This window comes from Salminus brasiliensis, chromosome 4, assembly GCF_030463535.1.
Source record: "Salminus brasiliensis chromosome 4, fSalBra1.hap2, whole genome shotgun sequence".
NCBI classification, from domain to species: Eukaryota; Metazoa; Chordata; class Actinopteri; order Characiformes; family Bryconidae; genus Salminus; species Salminus brasiliensis.
The window spans coordinates 27,564,799-27,585,381 of record NC_132881.1 but is presented as its reverse complement, the minus strand read 5'-3'; the positions used below and the strand labels follow the sequence as shown (position 1 = coordinate 27,585,381).

Below are 20,583 nucleotides of genomic sequence, written 5' to 3'. Positions count from 1 at the left end.
GAGCTACAGTGATTTTCAGCCACAAACATTATTTACACCAGAGTGCTTTTTGATCACAAAGTACTGGGTTTGTAGATATCTATAACCATATGATACTGTTGTGGTCGGAGGTTTTACAGAAACTCATCATGGATATGAATATCTTGGCAATATTGGACTTTCAATTTCACTGAACTGTTCCTTAAACTGATACCACACACCACATACCCCATACCACACACCACACGCTGAGCTTTTTTTTTTTTTAATAACACCAAAAGACTAGAGTAGAAACACTTGGAATTATTGCCTGTCTGTTTGGTTGGAGCTTTATCCTTTATTCCAAACACCCCTTCCAGTTTAGAAATAAAAAGATGAAATACCTGAAGGTCTGGAGGGTCTACGAAATATCACCTAGAAAGACCACTTACAGCAGTCTTTAAGTGCATCACCATTACATGAATGAATTCAGACATACAACATATGACTTATACCAAATGGAGCTTATTATTTATTTTTATTATTAAAGCTACAAAAACATTTGTTGTTTATTCTTATTTTGGAGTGGATCCTCTTTGTTTACTACATAATTATTTAAATTATGTGAAAAATGTATAAACAGAAAATATTTGATAATATGAAAATATATTTTAATATGGTTTCAATTTAGAGAAAAAAAATTATGCGTATTTCTATTAAAAATATATATATGTTTAATTGAAAGTTATTATTTTTTACAGCTACAGTATTATATATATATATATATATATATATATAAAATTGTAATATACTGTAATATACAGTTTGTAATATTTTTTTGTGCGATCATGAAAATGTGTGCTGCACAAAATCCAGAAGTGAAGAAACTTTTGGCTTTTCAGGTTTTCCCACTGCATGTGTGAATGACAACACAGTCTGAAAATAACCAGTAAAAATACCCTAGTAATGTCCCAGACGTTTGAGTGTGGAAGAGGCTTCTGATTTTCAGAAGAACGGGGAAGCAAAAGAGGATACTCACTGTCCCTCTATGAGCCAGGTGCATTTGGTCTTGTATTTGTAGTTTCCTGGTCCATCTGACAGGTATCCAGAGGGTCCAGTTAGCCTGTGGATAGGATTGACACAAAAACCTATCAACAACAATCAAAGTGTAAACACACGTTAGTGGACAGACCAAAACACAGCCAGGATCAACAGCCAAAGTCCAGATGTAGATAACCTACTGTGTAAAGTACCCTTCACCATCACTCATCTGATAACATGTAAAAGTATAAGGGCTGACAGTAAAGCACAGCGAGGCTTTGTGGTTTCAAAGGTTTTTTTTTTTTTTAGTAAATATGTAAAAGGTAGGTGGTGTATTCTGAGTCACTGCCAAACACATCCAACAAAACAATGATACGCTCATGGCACCACGGTTAGATAAAATGACTACAAAGTCCTAGAAACGCTCCATGTATTGCAGTATAGCCCTGCTGTTATTTGCAGAAAGGCCTGCCTTTTATGGTAGTTGCTTCAACTCAATTTTAAAATGTATGGCCTTAAGCTGTACACAGCACAAAAACAATGAAACATTCAGCGTGGTGAGAGCAGTTTCACATCGCCTCGTCTTACTCACACTAAATGGTCAAAACATTGATGTAAACATCTAATATGTAAAAAGTACCTCAACTGGGAAAACACCAAACACACGGTCATTTTCAGGGAATTCTGGGTGTGATTTTGAACAGTACAGCTGAAAAGATGACCAGACCAAAAACAATTCTGAAGACATTAAAGCAACAGTATGTGGATTTTTTTCCCCTTAAAATAACAGTATAAAATCATAGTGATGGTCCACTACTACTTTTCACCCTCCTGTGCAAGTTCAAGGAGCTCAGTGCAGATCGGAGAAGATCATAGATTTACAATAAGCAGGAATGTTTCTTGGAGGTCATGGATGGAGAGGCCAAGAAAGAAGCCCCCACTCCAAAAGAGTGACAAGAGTCACCATCAAACTCGCCAGCTGACCACAGGCACAGAAAAAAAAAAGCCTTCTGGAGGAACGTTTTATGGTCGGGTGAGAAAGGTTGCATAGTTAAATGCGCCCTAGTCATTCTGACCAGAGAAGTTTGATGGAGTATAGGTGAGTACTAACAGTAAGCATGGTGGTGCTAGCATCATGCCCTGGGGCTGCCATGGTACCAGTGGAACCAGTACACTGCACAAAGAGGTTAAAAAATAAAAAATGGCTAGAGTTGGGGAAGGTGCTCACTAATGCTCTGGCCTCTGAATGCAATCAAATACTTACAGAAATGCTCTAAAATCTAAAATGACTTCTCTGGACAGCAGATACAATTACACCAACAAACACCAGATTTTTTTTCCCCTCCTTAATTTTCGGATGAAGCAATGAATAAGCCAGCATCTCAATACTTTTGTCCACAGATACGGAAAAAAGTCTGGTCAATGACAAAAATTGTGCCAGAAACTGTGTGCTGCACTGAGTGCATCTGAATGGATCAGACACAGCAGTCCTGCTGGAGTGTTTAAACACTGTGTGTCCACTCACCGTCCACTCTAACAGACACTCCTAACTAGTTGGCCCACCTTGTAGATGTAAAATTATGAAGAGAAGCTTATCTGTTGCTGCACAGTTTGTGTTGGTCATCCTCTAGTTATTCATCAGTGGTCACAGGACGCTTCCACAGGACGCTCGCGTTTGGATATTTCTGGTTGGTGGACTGTTCTCAGTTCAGCAGTGTCGCTGAGGAGGGTCTGATTCACTCTTACTCATACAAACACTAACGCACACACCAACACCACCACCACCCCCCCAAATAATAGCTGCTCTGTGGTGGTCCTGTGGGGTCCTGAGCATTGAAGAACATGGTGAAAGGAGGCTAACGGAGTATGCAGAGAAACAGATGCACTACAGCCTGTAATTATTATACCAGTGTAGAAACAGGCAGTGTTATGGTGTTAATGGGATGGCTGGTCAGTGTATGTCTGTGTGTATAACTTTTTTAAAATCTGTCTAGTCTATCCTGGTGTTGTGGCACTAGTGTTGGTTTTTGCTTGATGAGGAAAAATAATAATAATAATACTATTAGGATGGGATAAGTGGGCCAGTAACTACAATTGAGAGGATTTCTACAGTAGGGGGAAACACACACTCAGAAAAGGGGCACCTAATGTTCACTGGGTTGATTCCGTCCAGGTCACTGGAGTATTCCATCTTCAGTACCATTACCTCATTAAGGGTCACAGGCTGTACCTCTGAGGATGCACCCATTGTTTTGTTTTTTATTATAGTGTGCGGTCTGCCTTCAGTGTGTTCTGTTAAGGACCACACTCTGTAACAAACCTGTGATGTAACTCCTCACTATCCAGGGCAATCTTCTGGTTTTACCCAACCTCTAGCTTGCAGATTACAGCTCTTTTAAAATCATATTTATCAAAACACTAAGGTTTTAAAAAGCACCCCCAAGATACAGCAGACGAGAGGCACAACCCAATCATTCTAACAGGTGTCCGACAGAACCAGTCAAAACTGTCTGCAGTCTTGAGTTGAAAAAAAGCAAGGAGAATGAAATAAAGGCAGGCAGAGCAGCAGAGCGGCAGAGCACCGGGAGCTAGCAGCTTCAATAAGAGAGCAGCTACACAAAGAGCGAGGAAAGACTCTTCTTTATAAAGCCTTCGCACAGCATCTACAAAACTCCACAGGATGTGATGCATCAGTGCGGCACTGGAACTCGGGTGGGAATGTGCGTTTCATCTATTTAAAGATTGTACAGAGGAAGGAGACTCTTTGTGACTGTGTGTGCTGGCAAGTTTATGGGACAGGGCAGACAGCTAGGCTTCTGTCATTCCCGAAGCAGTGCAATAAACGCTGCCTATTTATTACAGCAGATTGAGCTTGTGATAATTCAGTTACAGAATGATGAAGTTGGCTACGGATCACAGACGCAGGGACACTTAAGGAAAAGAACATACAGGGCTATTCTTCAGCTTCAGTGCAGATACACATCCTCCCTCTGACCATTTTAATGACCCACTTTCAATGAGAATAATGGCTTTTATATAATTCTATTAATGGCAAACCCTTGATGATAGGGGGAATGACAGCCATTACTAAAATGAGCCAACATCGCTCTCATTGACTCTCACGCACAGCCATTTGGTATGAAGCAAAAAGAAGTCCGGCATTCGTGAAGACCGCACGCAATTATCAGTTCCACACCCAAAAACGGGGTTAGAATGATACCAGAGCTCTGAGTGTAGTTTCTCAGTGCTCAACAATAAATAGGAAAACTAGGGAGTAAAAACACACCTGAAGTACCTAGACGCCAAGAACTGGCTGGTTAAGCCTAATCTTGAACTGAACTGCTCGGTCAATGATAGGGCTGGGGAAAACGTTTATGCTTAGATGCATCTCGATGTGGACAACTCAGTCCATGGCATGCACATAACAGCATCCTCTAAAAGCTTAAAAGCTAGTGTATGGAAGCAACTGCTGCTAACCAGAGAACCACGGAGCAAACGATGTCAAAGCTGCCGTCTAACTTGGAAAGTTGGTGCGAGGTGAATTACAATCTCACACAACTTTTATCACCAGGGATTTGAGAATCAGGGCTTTCGCACTAGAGAAATATCTCAAAAATACTTTACTGACACAGCGAATATCTCCACACTCTACAACGAGACCCGAAGCGAGGTCATGGAATCACTAAAGAAAACGGGTAGGGTGGCTGTAATGTGATGCTTGGACATCCACTGCCACAGAATCTTATGTCACCGTGACTTCACATTTCATCAGAGACGAGTGGCAGCTACCATCTCATGTGCTCCAAAACCAGAGCTGTGAATGAATGCTGAGACCTTGAGGAGAGCCACACAGGTGAGGATCTGGCTGAGATGTAGCAGAAATCACAAGGAAAGAGTTGGTGTAGTTACTGTTAACACATCCGATCTGGCTGTTGCTGCTGCTGCACTGGGTAAACTGCAGTCACTGGCCAATCAGTTTTCAGCATGCATTAGACAAAGGTCAGCTTTGGCCAATCTTAAAATTTGAAAAACACAAAAACACTGTCGAACTATGACATTTGAAGTCAGTTGGCCGTAAAGTGGAGCTATTCATAAAATCCAAGAATAGTTCCCTCGGTGTTTAAAGAAGCAACTCAACAGCAAGTCGCCTGCCTACATGTGGTTCAATCCCACAGTCTCTAGCAACATGGGGCTTCTATGCAAATGCAAATGCAAATGCAGACCTGTGCAGCACATAAAAAAAGCAATCAATGCAGGTTAAACATGCTTAAGTGTTGTTCCAAATCCAATGATCATCTCATTTCACCCCGTTCACAACAGTAATTCTTTACCTGATTACACGTGCGCCAACATTACTAGCCCTAATAATGCTTGGTGACCTTAACAAAAATAAAAATAATTACGTTTACTTATTTGTGCCAGGACCCCATATCATATGAACCAATCAGATGCAGGTTAAGGGTCATTTCATAGCCAATCATTTAATTGGTTGATTTAAACCAATGTGTTCAACACATTTCTGCCCATTATAATCAACAGTAAATCAATAAGTAGGAACAGAGGTGCTGAGAACTAGCTGCTGTAAAGGTACTTGGTTCCTTTTTGCACCAACATGTCTCAAGAACTACAGTGTTGGCATGGGCCATGATGTCACCTTCGAAACATGTGCCTGGGTTCAATTCCTATCTGAGCGGTCACCACCAGCGTGGGACTTGCATGCACAAGTTTCAGCTCCATAAACCCGAGGAGAAATGTTCTTAAGCGTTCCCTCATCAGCAGGCATGACATGAGCAGTGGAAAGTTGATGAAATGTTGACTGGTTCCTTATTGCTTCCTATAGTCACACTTTCGCCTTGAGTCCTCCTTGGTCGGGCCTAAAACTCAATCAATGCTTGCTTGACAGAACAGGTTGTTTGTCTTTGTTAACCTGAATTAGCATAATATTGTTAAGAGGAAATGGTAATAGTGCATGTAAAATCACATCTACAAATGAAAAGATTTCACTTTTACTTTCAGTTGTTTATTACTTCTGAATATTTGAATATCCAAGGTTAACCACAACAGACAGCATATTAAGAAACCATTCAATTTTACATGTGAAAATTAGGATGGCTCGATTAGAACTCTATACAGCAGTATCAAAACAAACTACGCCTACACTGTAATACTAATAAGCAGATTCATTTACCGGAGGTGGACAGACAGTCCACAGACGCATAGTCATGGTCAGATGCTTAAGACATGTTGACTTCCTCATTGGCATGCTGCTCTTTGTTCTGGCAGTTAACATCACAACAGCTACTCTAATCTCTGGCTTTTGAAAGTTATTCTTTCGGCAGAAAGAGAAACGGCAGGGTACAGCACCACACTACAGACATGATCACCAGCATTTATTTGAAAACTGGAACCCTGTACCCTGCGGATTGCGTGGATCCATTTAGCTCTTTCAGAGCTTGTTCAGAAATGTCTGAAAACACAGGTATGGCTGTGGTTGTTTGAGTTATGGCACTGAGAAACGCTGCAAAATGCTCAAGAGCTGGACTGCGCCACTGGTTGTTTGGTTTGGACGAAAATGAAATCACCAGCTAACAGACCCAGCCAGGCCAGCACACCCCGCTAAACCAAAAAGAGCCCTTGGGCAAGATTGTATAATACGACATCCGCCTAGCTGCGTAACAGGGCTCAAGCGTACGTAGTTCTGGAGAAGAGCATCAGCCGAAAGCCACGATGGAAACATGGTCTTACCATGGCTTACTGGTATGATAAGAGTACCCGTCTGTTGGCTTGGTGGTTTGGGGTTCGAGTCCCAGGTGTGCCCACGAGAGTGTTTGGATTCTAAGTCTACATAGAGTTGGATTGCAAACATTTCACATGTACACAATATAGTCCACCACTGAGTGTTTAAGATTTACTGTAGATTGAGAGAGTGCTTGGACCCCCTTGTACTGCCACCAAGCTTAGGCCCTAATCTGGGACTGGAACACCAAGTCTCCAAGCACTGATCGAACTGAACAGAGAGCAGAACTACAGAACTATTCAACTTCACACGCCACACACCTTGACATGCCTTAAAAATACCAGGATTACAGTTACGTGCGTACAGGCCATCAAGCCACAAAGAGCTCCCTAGAGAAAGCCCAGACACGCACAGCAGAGGACAAGTGGACAGTGTGGTACTTTGTGAGCGTATTTGTTTGAATGTCCCATGATGTAGCGACAGATCCCATCCTCAACAAGGAGGGTCAAAACCTCCTCTGTCCGGCTCCAAACAGGGTTGGCTCCATGATTGACACCACATGATCGCTTGGCTTCACTCTCTCTCCACTTTCCCGCAATCTGGAGCCGGCTTCACCTTAGCCAACCCCACACTGAGCACAAGCAGCCCATCAATAACCCCTCAGTTGTCCCAGTCCACAGTCTAACAGCCTGCGGCTCTCGACACACTAAAGCCTTATTCCAAAAACGCTGCCAGTAGCCTATTGTCACACTGCAGCAATAACAAGCAGCCCTTTTAATGTCTGGTCAGAGCCCTCAGTCATGAGAGCCAGACCTCATTTGGATCAAAGCTAAAGCGCCAGTCGGTCACCAGTTCCGGTAGACTTTCACACCGAGCGCGGATATGATGACCAACAGCCCAGCATGCTAGCTAGCTTCTTAGAGCAAGCTTTGTAGTACCACTATAGACCTGGACCAAGACCAGAGATTATTTTAATCCTCTTTAATATTTAAAGCCAAGATCACTAGGCGTTAATCTGCGTCCAGAAAACGTGCCCCGTACGGCGCACCTACACCCCTGTAAACAGCACGGTGTGCAAGGCAGCTAACTTTGGCTGCTGTGCCTTTTTTTTGTCAGTGAACCTTTCTAGCAGATAAAACTGTTCTGTCCACATTCACACAACCTGCTCAGCTCTCCTGCTCACCGACTCCAGCACCTACAGCACTAAAGGGCTGAAGTTTGGAGCGGACAGTCACGCCTAAGCTAGCAGGCTCCACTGAGGCAGGTGAGGCGCCTCGCCTGTTGTGCTCTCGGGTTAATGACAGGGTGCCGCTGGAGTAGCTAGCACTAGCTGTCCACTCGGCGGATGCTCGGCTTTTCTTACCTGAAGCGGCCGCCGCAGTGCTGGCACTGGTCCCCTACCCACCCTGGATCACACAGGCAGTTGCCGTTGGCTGGGTTACAGCGCCCGTTCACACACGGTCTGTCGCAGTCCTTCGCCTCAGCAGCGGCGACCATACACACCAGTCCTCCGAGCGCCGACAGCACCAGCATAGTCCGCAGCTGAGGCCCGCGGCTCCGGCCAGCGGCCCTCCAAACCTGACCGGCCATCCGCGTGAAAATGGCTGACACAGTGAGTGGCGAGGCCGCTGCTGCTGCTTCTGCTGCTGCTGCTGAGACAGGCTATCGAAAGGCCAGCCGGAGGAGGGAGAGCGGGGTCTGCGGTGTCGCTGAGGATCGGAGCGGCTGGACTGTGCTCTCTGTCCCACTGTTATCTTCCCTCTCCTCCATTTACATCTGAGAGATCATTATCACCGCAGTGACACACAGCGGATATGACGAGCGCGCAGATCCACACGGAAGTTAAGAGCCACTGAGGAAAATCGCGCTTTTCAATAAAGGAAAATAATAGAATAGATCAAAAAGAGTGATCCTACACAGTTTATGAAACTACTGGATAGATAACAGCAGAATAGAGTAGAACGAAACAGTACATAAATTACAGGAAAAAAAAACATCAAATAGATTTTACCAAAAAAAAAGATAAGCTACAATTTTATTTAAATGACTGAATAAATAAGGTAATGAGAGAGAAAATAAAGAGTCAACTAAACAATCCATTAAATACCGAATAAAAACGAAATATAGAATACTACTAATATAATAAAACTACATTTTAATAATATACTGAATGTTTTACACATAAACGGGGATTTTGGGAGTAGTATGAATAATTTCTTCCTGACAACTTAAAAATAAATAAATAAATAATTTATTTATTTATTTATTTATTATCCCTAATAAATGAGCTGTGGAGCGATCTTCTTCCAATAATTTTGGTGATCCTCCAACTCCCTGACCCCTCTCATGCTCTTGTTGCTGAATGCAATCAAATCTTCACAGCAGTGCTCCAAGAGCTAGTAGAAAGTCTTCCCTGGACAGTAGAAACAGTTACTACAACACAAGCATGATAAGCTTTATTCAATAACCTCGCTTTCAGATGAAATCCCAATACTTGTGACCATATTGTGGGTGTATCAGTTAAAAGGTTGAAATGTATGTTTTCATGATAATACATCCCTCTCAACTGCTCAACCATTCACATTTACAAAACTCAATCATTCCTGAGGAACTTCATTCACCCTTCATGAACATGTGCCCTAAACTACACTTGAGATTAAAATGTTTTACTTTGAACTTTTTTGAGTTCCCTTGAACTAGACTGTTGTGTCTACTTAACACGTCTGTTTTTAAGGGGTTGGAAGAATTTTCTATCTTGTAGTTGTAATCTGGTTAAATTGTAGTTACATATGTTCCCATTGTAAATAATTCAGGGAGGAAGTAGAAAGTGTTATTTTCGTGTTTGACGTGATGCATTTGGCTCATAGTTGGATTTATCTGAACTCCAAATGTATTCAAGACATACAAGAAGATTTGTGGTACTGGTAGTGGAGTCTGCTAGTTGGACTGTAACACTATTTTCATTGTTTAGGTTCTGTACTCCGGAACATATTCCATTAAACAAGTGGAGTTACAGCTGTTAGTTGAATATATTTTTTAATGAATGACTCCTTATTTCTGGAACTGGATGAATGCAGTACATAGTGCCTCATTTCAGAGGAGCAGACGTAATGGGAGAATTGGTGAATCAGATCTATAGCTGTTTCTTACCCAGACAAGTGCCATTGGCATCATTGGTTCATGCAAGAATCTTCCGAAATTAGAAAAAGATCTAGAGCAGGCTTTAAATGTAGCTTTCATTTGAATTTCTTAGGATGTTCTTGGATTGCGTGCGTCCAGACAGAATTGGGAATGGAATGGAAGCGGGAGGAGCTCATTAATAGAATTCACTCTTATCCTGAACTATGAGGTCTTGTTAATGAGCGCCACACTGTAGTGTTTAGAATAAGTTTAAATTAAGCTTAAGTTCTAGGTTGAGCTTAACTCATACCAACAATAGCGCTAAAGCTCTTTTCAAGAATTGTCCTGACATTACACTCCCTAATCTAGTTCAGTAATCCATGCTGGACTGTATTCTCTGCCCTAACACACACAGCCCACCCCAGGAAAGCCTCAACACATGGAGCAGAGGAAACTCTACAATGTGCAGGGCATGATGTCCTCCAGGACCAGAACTGAGAAACCCTGCTATAGATCACCACAGTTCCAACAGCTTTTTCAGTTGTGGTCCTGGACAGCTGGTGTTCAGCAATGATTAGCAATTTGCTACTTAAACACATCTGCCTAACTGTGAACTGCCAGGGAAAGTGGCAAATTGTGCAAGACATCAGCCCTCCAGGACTAGAAATGAGGAACCTTGTCCTAAATAGAAATGGGAATTGTGGTGTTGGGTGGGGTTCTCAGTTCTCTTTCCATTTTTAAACCATTGTAATTCCTCATTACACAATGCTACTAATGATAGGAGGGTGTAGAGCTGAATGCATCGACTTCTTTTATGTCAGGTATAAAGGACACTTCCCCCAGTTATGCTACCTGGTGGGTATGGCATCGCTGATAATCACACTATGGCAATCTACTTGGAATGGGGCCAACACTTAGATGGACGAATCACCTGGGAGCCCATGTTTACATTGAGAAATTTAATAAAAAAGAAATCATAGCAATTAAAGTGAATGCATCACAGACAGATGATGGCTGTGTGAAGCAGGTTTCTGTTATCAGTTTAAAAAAACCTACTGTTCCTAGTTAAAACCCCTTTGCTAGTAGCCTCCAGCTACCTGTAACAGCCTGCTCAGAGTGAGTGAGATCGTTTAGCATGTGCGCTGCTGTTGTTCTGTACCATTCTGTAACTTAGATTCCTGCATTTTCGGGATGCGCTATATGTTGTGGGAACACTAATCAGTGGACGGATTTGATAAAGCAGTAGAATTAAAGCTGATTATACCACTGTTAGTTGATGGTCTGAGCATGATTGGCTGAGACACATTCAAGGAGAATAGTATTGGCAACTGCACGATAATGGTACTCTGACTGAAGCTGAACCTAGCAAAAATGTCAGCAACAGTATATTGCGACTGATCTTAAGCACTCGGCCTGCCACCTCGTGCCTATAACTGCACTACACCAGTGCCGATCGCTCACTCCCTCTTGTGTATTATTGCTTAATTGTTGAGTCACAGTCAAAGCTGAACATTCAAGTCCTATGGGTAGAACCGTACTTGCAAAAAGGTTAAACCTATTTACATATATATTTATATAACAGCTGAAAATGTTTAGTTTACTTGATCTGTTTATATTAGCATATTTTCATATTTACTTTTCATATTTAAAATTCCCTTTTATATTCATTTTATTGTTGCTTTTTTTAAAATTGTATTCCATTTTCTCTCATTTTTAAGCAACATACTTTTTTTTTTTATTCTATGCTTTTGCCTTACTGGTTCATTTAATTATACTATAACTGAGATTTCATAGGTTTCATGCACTGTTATTATTGGCAACCTTGGGGGAGAAAAGGACTATAAAGAAAATGCATTTTTTTGTTTAGAAGCTTGATGCAAAATGAGAAGTCTAACCTTTCAGTGAGGTTAGATTATAAAAAAGTAAAAATAGCTGATGTAAATTTCATTGATTATCCTTTGCCTTGTAAGACAAACACAAGCACAGTAAGCAAATGTGCTGTAGTACAAAAAAACAAAAGGGAAAAAAACAAACAAACAAACAAAAACAGGAAACCATTTTTAACAAAGGTCATAGAATGTTTATTAAATTCTGACTTGTAAGAAGTCACAATATTCCAACACACTCCTCTGCATGAAGTGTATTCATATTCTGTACTTATATAATCACCACCAACCCAAAAAAAGGATTGATTCTGAAAAGGACATAAATAAAAACAAGAACATATTTACATTGACCGTTGGAGAGAGGATTGTGCCCAAAGATGGAGATCAGAGATTACAAGGAGGGAAGCCAGCAAAATGGACAGATCAGGGCATGAGAACCGGGATTAAGCATATAACAATGAGGAGATGCAGAACCGTTCCAAACTGAACATTGTCAAATTCCACTGATACAGATAACGGACAAAGCAAAAGATCAGAAGACTGTAGCTGGTCAAAGTAACAGTTAATGATCATGACTGACTACTCAGACAGAGTTAATCTGACCTGTGGACTGAGGAACATCATTAGACATGAAGAGATCTATACAGACGCTTGCTCTGTGATCACATACTGACACAGTAATCTAAAGGAACTTTATCTGTTGTCCTCCACTGGCATGCTTGATGGAAGAAACACTGTAGCTGTGCTCATAAGGCTGTACGATAACAGTGGTAACAGAAAGGGGGGGGGGGTCCTGCTTAGGGGTGTATGAACATCATTTAAAAACAAACAAACAACAAAGGTCACAGGTCATAATCTCATGTCCTTCCTGCAGCACCGTTATGGGTCATTCAATAAGCTGTGCACAATCCAACCCTCTCTCTCTCGCACGCACACACATGCACACTGCTGCTCCTACATGGGGGCAGAGGCACCTAGTGCTGTTAACAGCTGCTCTAGATCAAACAGGGCTAATACACTCACTATCGTCAAGCAATAAAGACCCACTCTGTCTCCATACTCTGAACTCACGACTCCATTTGTACAACAATTGGTTTTTAAGGGAAAATTTGTGCAGAAGCAGTTTGGGGGGAAAAAAAGGTCCCCATTAATCAAAACCCTTTAAACCCTCTTATAGTGAATTATTACTTCATATGGTACAATGAACGGTGTGTATGTCACATATTTGGTAATTCCTCTTGCTGTATCTCATTCTACACCTCTGATCTAAACAAAACACTTGCTGTTGAGAGTCAGTCTCTTCCACGTGCTCTCATTCGTGCGACCTACAGAGAAATTCACTTCGAGATACAGTACATAAACCCGTTTTTTTTCTTCTGGTCTTCATGAAATGCAGTATTTTACATGATGAGCTTTACATCCATAGTCTCAAACATCTCTTTGCTTTCATTGCATCAAGTCAGTTGGCCTGACTTGTCAATCAGTCATACCTAGAAAAATCATGCTCTATATAGGTCTGAATGGCTCCAGTCCCACTTCACACACAAATTCCCATTCAAGTCCTCAAGTGCTCCATCGCAAAGCTGGGTATGCTGATCCTGTGTGCCAGCGAACAGCAAACTCACCGTGCATTCACTCTCCGATCATTATCAAGCCTTTTGATCACTTAGAGTCGAAGTCTATTTACAGTGGAGAGGATTCAGAGGAGGCAGGTTCCACACAGCCTCTTCTTTAAGACATGCTGAGTGAACAGCGGTCCAAGGCAGCTTGTTTGTCAGCATTCATCAGCACTGAGAAAACTGGAAAAAAAACCCCGGCCCATTTCCACAATGCCCAGCTCGGCCAGTTCCACGCAAGAGTGTGTGTGTGCAGTGTGAGAAAGAGTAACTGAGGTAAAAGATGGCAATGCGTGCATCGTGGAGCTTCAGAGACGGAGCTGGAGAGCCGGTCAAGTAAGTATGTATGTATGTACGTATGTGAGTGAGTGAGTCCAGCGGTTCAGTTCAAATCTTCTCTCCTGAGTGAAGCGAGTCAAGAAGGGAGGAGAGGCAGCCTCCTCGGCAGTGAGGCAAAGTGAAGGCAGTGAGGCGGGCGAGTAAGTGGGCAGAGAGTGAGTTTGGTTTGGAGTGGTTGCCTGAGACACACGAAAGGCATACGTTTGTCTGTCAGCAGAACACGGAATGACTGAGAATCTGAGATGCTTCAGTTTTTCCTACTGGCCATGGTTTAAAAAGAAAAAGGAAAAAAACTTGAGATTAGAGTGTGCGTTTAAAATGCAGGGGCGAGAGTGGACAAGACCTCCGTAGTCTCCAAACGACAAGCTCTCTGCATGTTGAGAAAGAGCACTGTATATGAGATGTCTGCGTGTTCGTGTGAATGCCTGTTTTAGCTGGAGTTGGAGCTGGAAATCTGTCGCGAGGGCCGGCCGGTGGAGGACGCACTGTACGTTCGTGAACGCTGTCGGATCCTGCAGGGCATCTCCAGCTCCTGGAACAGGGGAGCCTCCGTGATCTCGGATGCCTCAGGCCGCTCTGCGGGCACGCGGGAGAGCATGCAGTGCACCATCTGAGCCTGAAACGAACACAAACAAGGGTCAGGACAGTACAGAACAGTATGGTACGGTGCAGCTCAATCTGCGGCTGCTTGGACACAGGTGACCTAGGAAAACATAATGCATAACGGATCTCTTCACTTTAATGCATTTCCTTTTCTATATGCCCGATTCAACTCAATCACGATGCTATAGTAGAGGACATACTGAACGTGTACAGTGTAAGCATGCCATTACTTTAAGAAGTTTAATTGCGATTGTATAGTCATGTGAATAAGTTAATATACCCCACAAAAAAACTTTTTATTTTTTTTTATATATTTCATGTGTTATATATTCTCCTCCATGCAGAATTCTTTCAGCGGTGTGACGTTTCACCTTTAGTTTTTAGAGAGATGGTCTCACATTTTCCTCAAGCGCCCTCTGATTCAAAACATAGAATTCCTAGTGGATTCTATGTTGGAGAGCTGTGTGGTCTATTTTTGATGGTAGGTGGTCTGTTGGACTGAACTTGACTTAGCTATCTTGGCAGTTATTGCACTTGTGAATGATTTAGCGGACAGTGGAACGGCTGTTTAAGTGTTCCGAGTTCTTTTTAAACCCCTTCCCAGACTCACCTGCATCTACAACACTCTTTCTAAAGGCCTCAGAAAGCTCTTTGGATCTCACCATGGTAGTAACACTCACTTTACCAATCTAAAGCAAACCAAACTAAAGATAAAACAAAATAATTGGGCCATTTCTTCATTAAAAGCTGCAGGCTGTTGTGTCTGATTAAATATACTGTTGAACCAGGTCGAACCAGCAGAGGGCACTGTCTGATTTCTAATACTAAAACACTTGAACAGGTTAAGATAAACTGGACTGTTAATACAAAAAAGGGCACTTTTTGCTGTTGCATATTACTCTTTCTTTGCATGCAAGATGAATACAGACCTCCCTGTGGCATGGGTGTGAAATACATTTTAACTGAGTGTGCATCAGTTTGAACAATGCACAGATCTCAAGATTTCAATAAATAAAATGTTGCATTTTTGACAATGCACCAACAGGGGGCAGCAGATAGCTTTCTCCAGGTTCATTCAGTTGCTCTTTCCCTTTTACCCTTTTTTTGCTTGTCCTGTCGGTCTCAAAAACAAACAACCCTCAGCACTCAAACACACACTCACCTCTTGAACGTTGTTTTTGTAAAACGCAGCAGGAAACTGCAGGGCTCGGACTTCAGTGAGAGTCTGATGAAAAAAAGGCAATGAGTAACGATTAAAAACTACAGAAGGATCCCTGTATGATTACATACAGGCGTATGTGTCACAGTGTGAGAGTGTGTATAGTTACCCTGACTCTCTCCATTTGTGTGCGAAATGGGTAGAGTAGCTCAAACAGAATCAGCCCCAGAGAGTAAATATCCACTTTATGCGAATACGAGTTCCCTGACATCTGCAGAACGAAAGAGAGCGATTCTGACTCAACTGCATATAAAGAGAGACTCTAAAAATGAGTAAAGGAATGAATGATAAATAAACAATGAAAATGAACATAGGTTTGAATATCTGATAGCTTCAGAAGTCTTTGTAGTGAAACTCACTTGTTCTGGACTCATGTAGAGTTTGGTCCCCACTTGGCCTGTGTGCCGAGCGTAGACTGGCATTGGCGTAAGGGTACTCAGCTCCTCGTCATCATCTTCCTCCTGGTCCATAGCTGTGACCAACCCAAAGTCCCCAACTTTTACCACATCATCCAGTGTGAAGAATATATTAGAGGGCTAAGAGAAAAGAAGGGATTATACAGTTATTTTCCAAACTTCCAGTCTCAAAATGTTCCAGTTGAATGAGTATGTATGATTATATATGTATATGATAATGTAGGAATTTAGTTAAAGGGGAATACAACTGATCTTTCAAACTCTACACTATATGCCTCTACTGTCCAGGAAGGAGATTCTACTAGATTTTGGAGGATTGCTGGCATTAAGAATGGTGCCAACAGGTTCATGTTTATCTGCTACAGAGAGTACTTTTCTATTGGTAATACTTCTCTACAGGGACTAGATAAGCTCTGTGCGCACACATTATTTGTGTCAGCAATCGGTGCAACTTAACGTAGCTGAATGCATATCATTAGAAGGGGTGTCCACAAACATTTGGACATACAGTGTACAAATCATTCAGAAAAAAGTTATTTAGAGTGGTATGATATGAAATAGTTCATAGATTCAGTTGGTAAAATTGTGTAAATCTACAAAGTTGTGTACTGTATCTATTTATTCTTTTATTTTTACTTAGATTTTTTATTTTTATATTATTTATTTATGTACACCTATTCTTACACGTGTCCTACCTTCAGGTCTCTGTGCATGAGGCCCTTGCTGTGGATGAAATCCACAGCCTCAGCGATCTGCAAAAAGATGGCGAGACACTGTGAGTGCTCCCTGAGCTCGGGCTGAGAGCGCTGGGCCATCCAGTCCTTCAGGTTTTCCTTCCTGCACAGCTGCATCTGGATGTACAGGTAGACTTTAGGGGTAAGGGGTGGCCGGACACTGAGGGTCGGGGGGCAGGGCGGCAGCTTAAGAGAAGTGGGCCGGGGAGGCGAGGAAGAGGTGGGGCCTGAGGAAACGGCAGGATGGGATCTGGAGCTAGAGTGGGAGGGGCATACGGTCTGAATGGGCGTGGTTCGGCTGTCTGTGTCGTTGTCGCGCTGATCGCAGCCCGAGTCCTCAAAAACGATGTCAAAGGACGAGGAGGTACAGTCACCATGGGCACCATGAGCTCGTGGAGGGCAGAGTTCGAAGGAGTGCGGGGACTCTGAGAGCTCCAAAACAGGGTCAGCAGGACTGTCTCGATCTGACATCATGCTGTCTGGGGCCAGACCCTCCACACACACATGATCCCGAAGGAGCAGACTCTCGTCGCTGCTAGCAGCACACGCACAAGGCGAGTCCAGTGGAGACGGGGTGGACACTGGGACCTTAACGGAGAATGCTTCCACGTGGTCAGGAGAGCTGAGCGGCCAGTCCGTGGTACTGATGGAAATAAAAAAATTAAAAAATTAAAAAATTAAAAAAAAAAAAACACAAAAAAACAAATCATTAGATCTCAATGTACCACAAAAATGGGGTCAAAAATTGTCAAGGTCAAAACATTTCTATATACAATTAGTTCCATAAACAACAGAATCATCTGAAGGTTTTCATCATGAAGGTGAAAACGCTAAACACTGATTAACAACGCTATTTGTTCCCCTCACACCTGCTTTTAAAAGCATTTCATGGTTATACAAGGAACATTAGACAAGTGATTTACACATTACTGTTCATTCTGAGTATCAAAAGAGAATACTCTTGACGCTCAAGAACTTCCCCACTACAGGTCTGAAACCACTTGAAAGCACAATGCCCTGTTTAATAATGCAGGGTACAGCAATACAACAGAAAAGGAAAGGAAAATCCTTGCCCACTCAATGCTGAATGGAATTCATTGCACTGAACGGCCCATTGTGGAACCGTTCAGGGGTCTTTTAATAAAGGCAATAGTTAAATACAGAACCATGACAACTCAAATGCTTAACTGATTCTTTGCCTATACAGCACCACCAAGGGTTCCCCGTTCCCTTTTTCAGTACTATATACACAAACCATATATATATATATATATATATATATATATATATATATATATATATATATATATATATATATATATACACACTCTCACACACACTCTCTCACACTGAGCACTTTATAAGAAAAACCTGCATATCGACCTATGCATTCAATGATCTAAATCAGCCCATGATCCGGCATCAGCAGCAACACAAAAACAACAGCATACGACCACACCAAGTTCCACTAAGTTCCACTAAGAACAGAAAGCTGAGGCTGCAGCAAGCAAAGATTCACCAAAACTGTTGAAGTTAAAGACTGGAAAAACAGAGACTGGCATGAATTGAATGCATGAACCTGCTACGAATCAACAGTCCAGACTGGGGATGTAATGATGTGGGCATTGTTTTCTTAGAAACACTTTGGGCCTGTTAACAGAAGTCAATTATCACTCAAATGCCACAGCTGTACTGTACTGTTGCTGACCATGTGCATCCCTTCATGGTCACAATTTAAACCTCTTCTGATGGACACTTCCAGCATGTTAATGCTCTATGACCCAACAGAAAAATCGCTTAAACTGGTTTCATTAACATGACAATGAATTCAGTGTTCTTCAGTGGCCTTCCCAGTCACCAGACCCAAGTCCAATAGAACACCTTTGGGATGAGGTAGAATGGGAGACTGGCAGCATAACAGGTTAACCTAATAAAAGTTGTTAGTGAGTATATATACATTAAATTCACATACAGAACGTTTGATGAACATGTGAACATTTTCTGACGCTATTAATTATGCTTGTTATTGTACCTGGCATCTTTAAGCCAGCGTTGGTCCATCTCCTCCTGCCAGCCCTGAGGCGGACTCTCCTGCCAGGCATTGAAGTAGCGAATGATACCCGGGTGCTCCAGCTTGGCTAGGGCCTTCACTTCCCGCATCACCTTCTCACGGGCCACCTCCCTGTATACACACACACACACACACACACAAATATTAAACATACAGATGCATACAGATACTGTAAGTGGGCCTACATTCCTGCAGATGTTGCTGATGAGTGTTACCTGTTGGGCAGACGGATTCGCTTGATGGCATAATTGCAATCATCCACTTTGTTCCGCGCCTCAAACACAACCCCAAATCCACCTCGGCCCAAACACTGCACTGGTTCGAAGTCGGTCAGGTACCTTTTCCACACACAAACACAGCAAGGCCATCAAAAAACTATTAGATCATAGAGATCATCTGTGCGTGAAACAGCAACACTCATTCATTCATTCATTTTTCATTCAGTAAGTACAGAGATCACAGATGCTGAATCATTTAGAACATGGATGTTCCGTGTCTGCCTTCATGTGGAGGACACATTTCATGTCAGTGTTAAAGTAATGAGGTGCTAGCAGGCAGAAGGATGGGTGCTGTATCTGCAGCTCTGGGAATGGATAGACCAGCTGTTCATAAACCTGAATTCTAACCACTCCTCAAAACCATATGCTCTTCACCAATGACTCAAGAGGCAAACTGTGGAGAGTGCGTTCAGCTGTTTGTGGAGGGTGTTGGTTGTGAGGGTGTGCGCATGTGTGTGTTTGGTAAGGTTCGGTCTCATGTGGCTGTTGCAGCTGTCCCTCCCCACTGAAGAGAAGCCAAAACCTACACGTAAACCAACCATTCATTTTTTTTACCTGGACACATATTCACTGGGACGAGTGTCTGAGATGACCTCCCTGGGTTCAGGAACATCCAGCTCAAACTTGCTGTCTGTCTGACACTGCGTCTCAGACTCTTTCCTCTGCTGAAATAAACAGAAAGCCACACAATGAGCGCTGAAACAAGCTAATAAACATTTGTTCATTGAGGGAGTGAACTAGCTGAGGTGTACATTGTACTGTATGCACTCTACTGAACTGTAGTATATGAAAGCGGTCTATATAAATAAATAAATAAATAATAATAAACAAACAAATTAGATAAATATATAAATATATAAATATATATATATATATATATATATATATATATATATATATATATATATATATATATATATAAAAAACATAAGGTTATATTGTATATAAAAAATGCTAAATGCTAGATACTTTTAATGTATTTGTGAGTATTTGTTCTCCCTCTTACCCGTATGTGTACCGCATGGGGGTGGAAGAACTTGCGGACAATGTATGTGGTAGCAGCAATGCAAAATATGATGGTGCCCAAAATCTCTTTCCACCAGGGCAACAGTAGCACGGGGTCCTTCCTCCTCATTCTGGGAACCCCAGGCTCATCTGTATGTAACACACTGACAGCAGTCACCTCCCTCCGACCACGGTAGCGAGAATTATATGGGAAGTAGTACCCGTTATCTGTGTATACAACAGCAGAGAGGAGTTATACATGTGTAGCGAACAGGTCATGGAATGCCATCAACTAGCAATAAGATATTTCATGTAAAAACTAGACCCTAATTTCCAGGCTTAAAAAGAAGAGACAGTAGTGCGTACCGTGAGGGTATTGTAGAACAGACAGTGCACCATTGCTGTATTCCTCATAGGAAAACTTGTCATTGTTCAAACACTTATCAAACTCCTCTGAACCCACCAACACTGGAGTACGAGAAGGAGAGTCTGAAAACAGTAAAGAAAAGAGGTGGAATGAGTTGGCATGACCTGTAATTTAGCTCTGTAGTTACTGTAGT

At 42.2% G+C, this 20,583-nt stretch overlaps 2 protein-coding genes across 5 annotated transcripts in view; both read right to left on the bottom strand.

The window, feature by feature from the left end:
• Positions 1-8,541, bottom strand: part of atrn (attractin) — an 85,935-nt gene extending 77,394 nt beyond the window's left edge. The window contains exons 1-2 of one of the 2 annotated variants that reach the window (XM_072677831.1): positions 8,100-8,541; positions 998-1,081 (exon numbers count right to left, since the gene is read on the bottom strand). In XM_072677831.1, coding sequence (XP_072533932.1) covers positions 998-1,081; positions 8,100-8,326 — 311 coding nt within the window. In that variant the 5' untranslated portion in view covers positions 8,327-8,541. The remainder of the gene's footprint in view (positions 1-997; positions 1,082-8,099) is intronic. The other variant, XM_072677832.1, reaches the window with a different exon arrangement.
• A 3,372-nt stretch (positions 8,542-11,913) lies between these two features.
• eif2ak3 (eukaryotic translation initiation factor 2-alpha kinase 3) overlaps positions 11,914-20,583 on the bottom strand; it is a 31,289-nt gene continuing 22,619 nt past the window's right edge. The window contains exons 8-17 of one of the 3 annotated variants that reach the window (XM_072677827.1): positions 20,390-20,512; positions 20,025-20,251; positions 19,574-19,683; positions 18,956-19,078; positions 18,702-18,851; positions 16,631-17,312; positions 15,879-16,055; positions 15,629-15,730; positions 15,463-15,525; positions 11,914-14,313 (exon numbers count right to left, since the gene is read on the bottom strand). In XM_072677827.1, the coding sequence (XP_072533928.1) occupies positions 14,128-14,313; positions 15,463-15,525; positions 15,629-15,730; positions 15,879-16,055; positions 16,631-17,312; positions 18,702-18,851; positions 18,956-19,078; positions 19,574-19,683; positions 20,025-20,251; positions 20,390-20,512 (1,943 nt within the window). In that variant the 3' untranslated portion in view covers positions 11,914-14,127. Of the gene's footprint in view, positions 14,314-15,462; positions 15,526-15,628; positions 15,763-15,878; positions 16,056-16,630; positions 17,313-18,701; positions 18,852-18,955; positions 19,079-19,573; positions 19,684-20,024; positions 20,252-20,389; positions 20,513-20,583 lie in introns of those variants that run through there. The other 2 variants (XM_072677828.1, XR_011979635.1) reach the window with 2 other exon arrangements.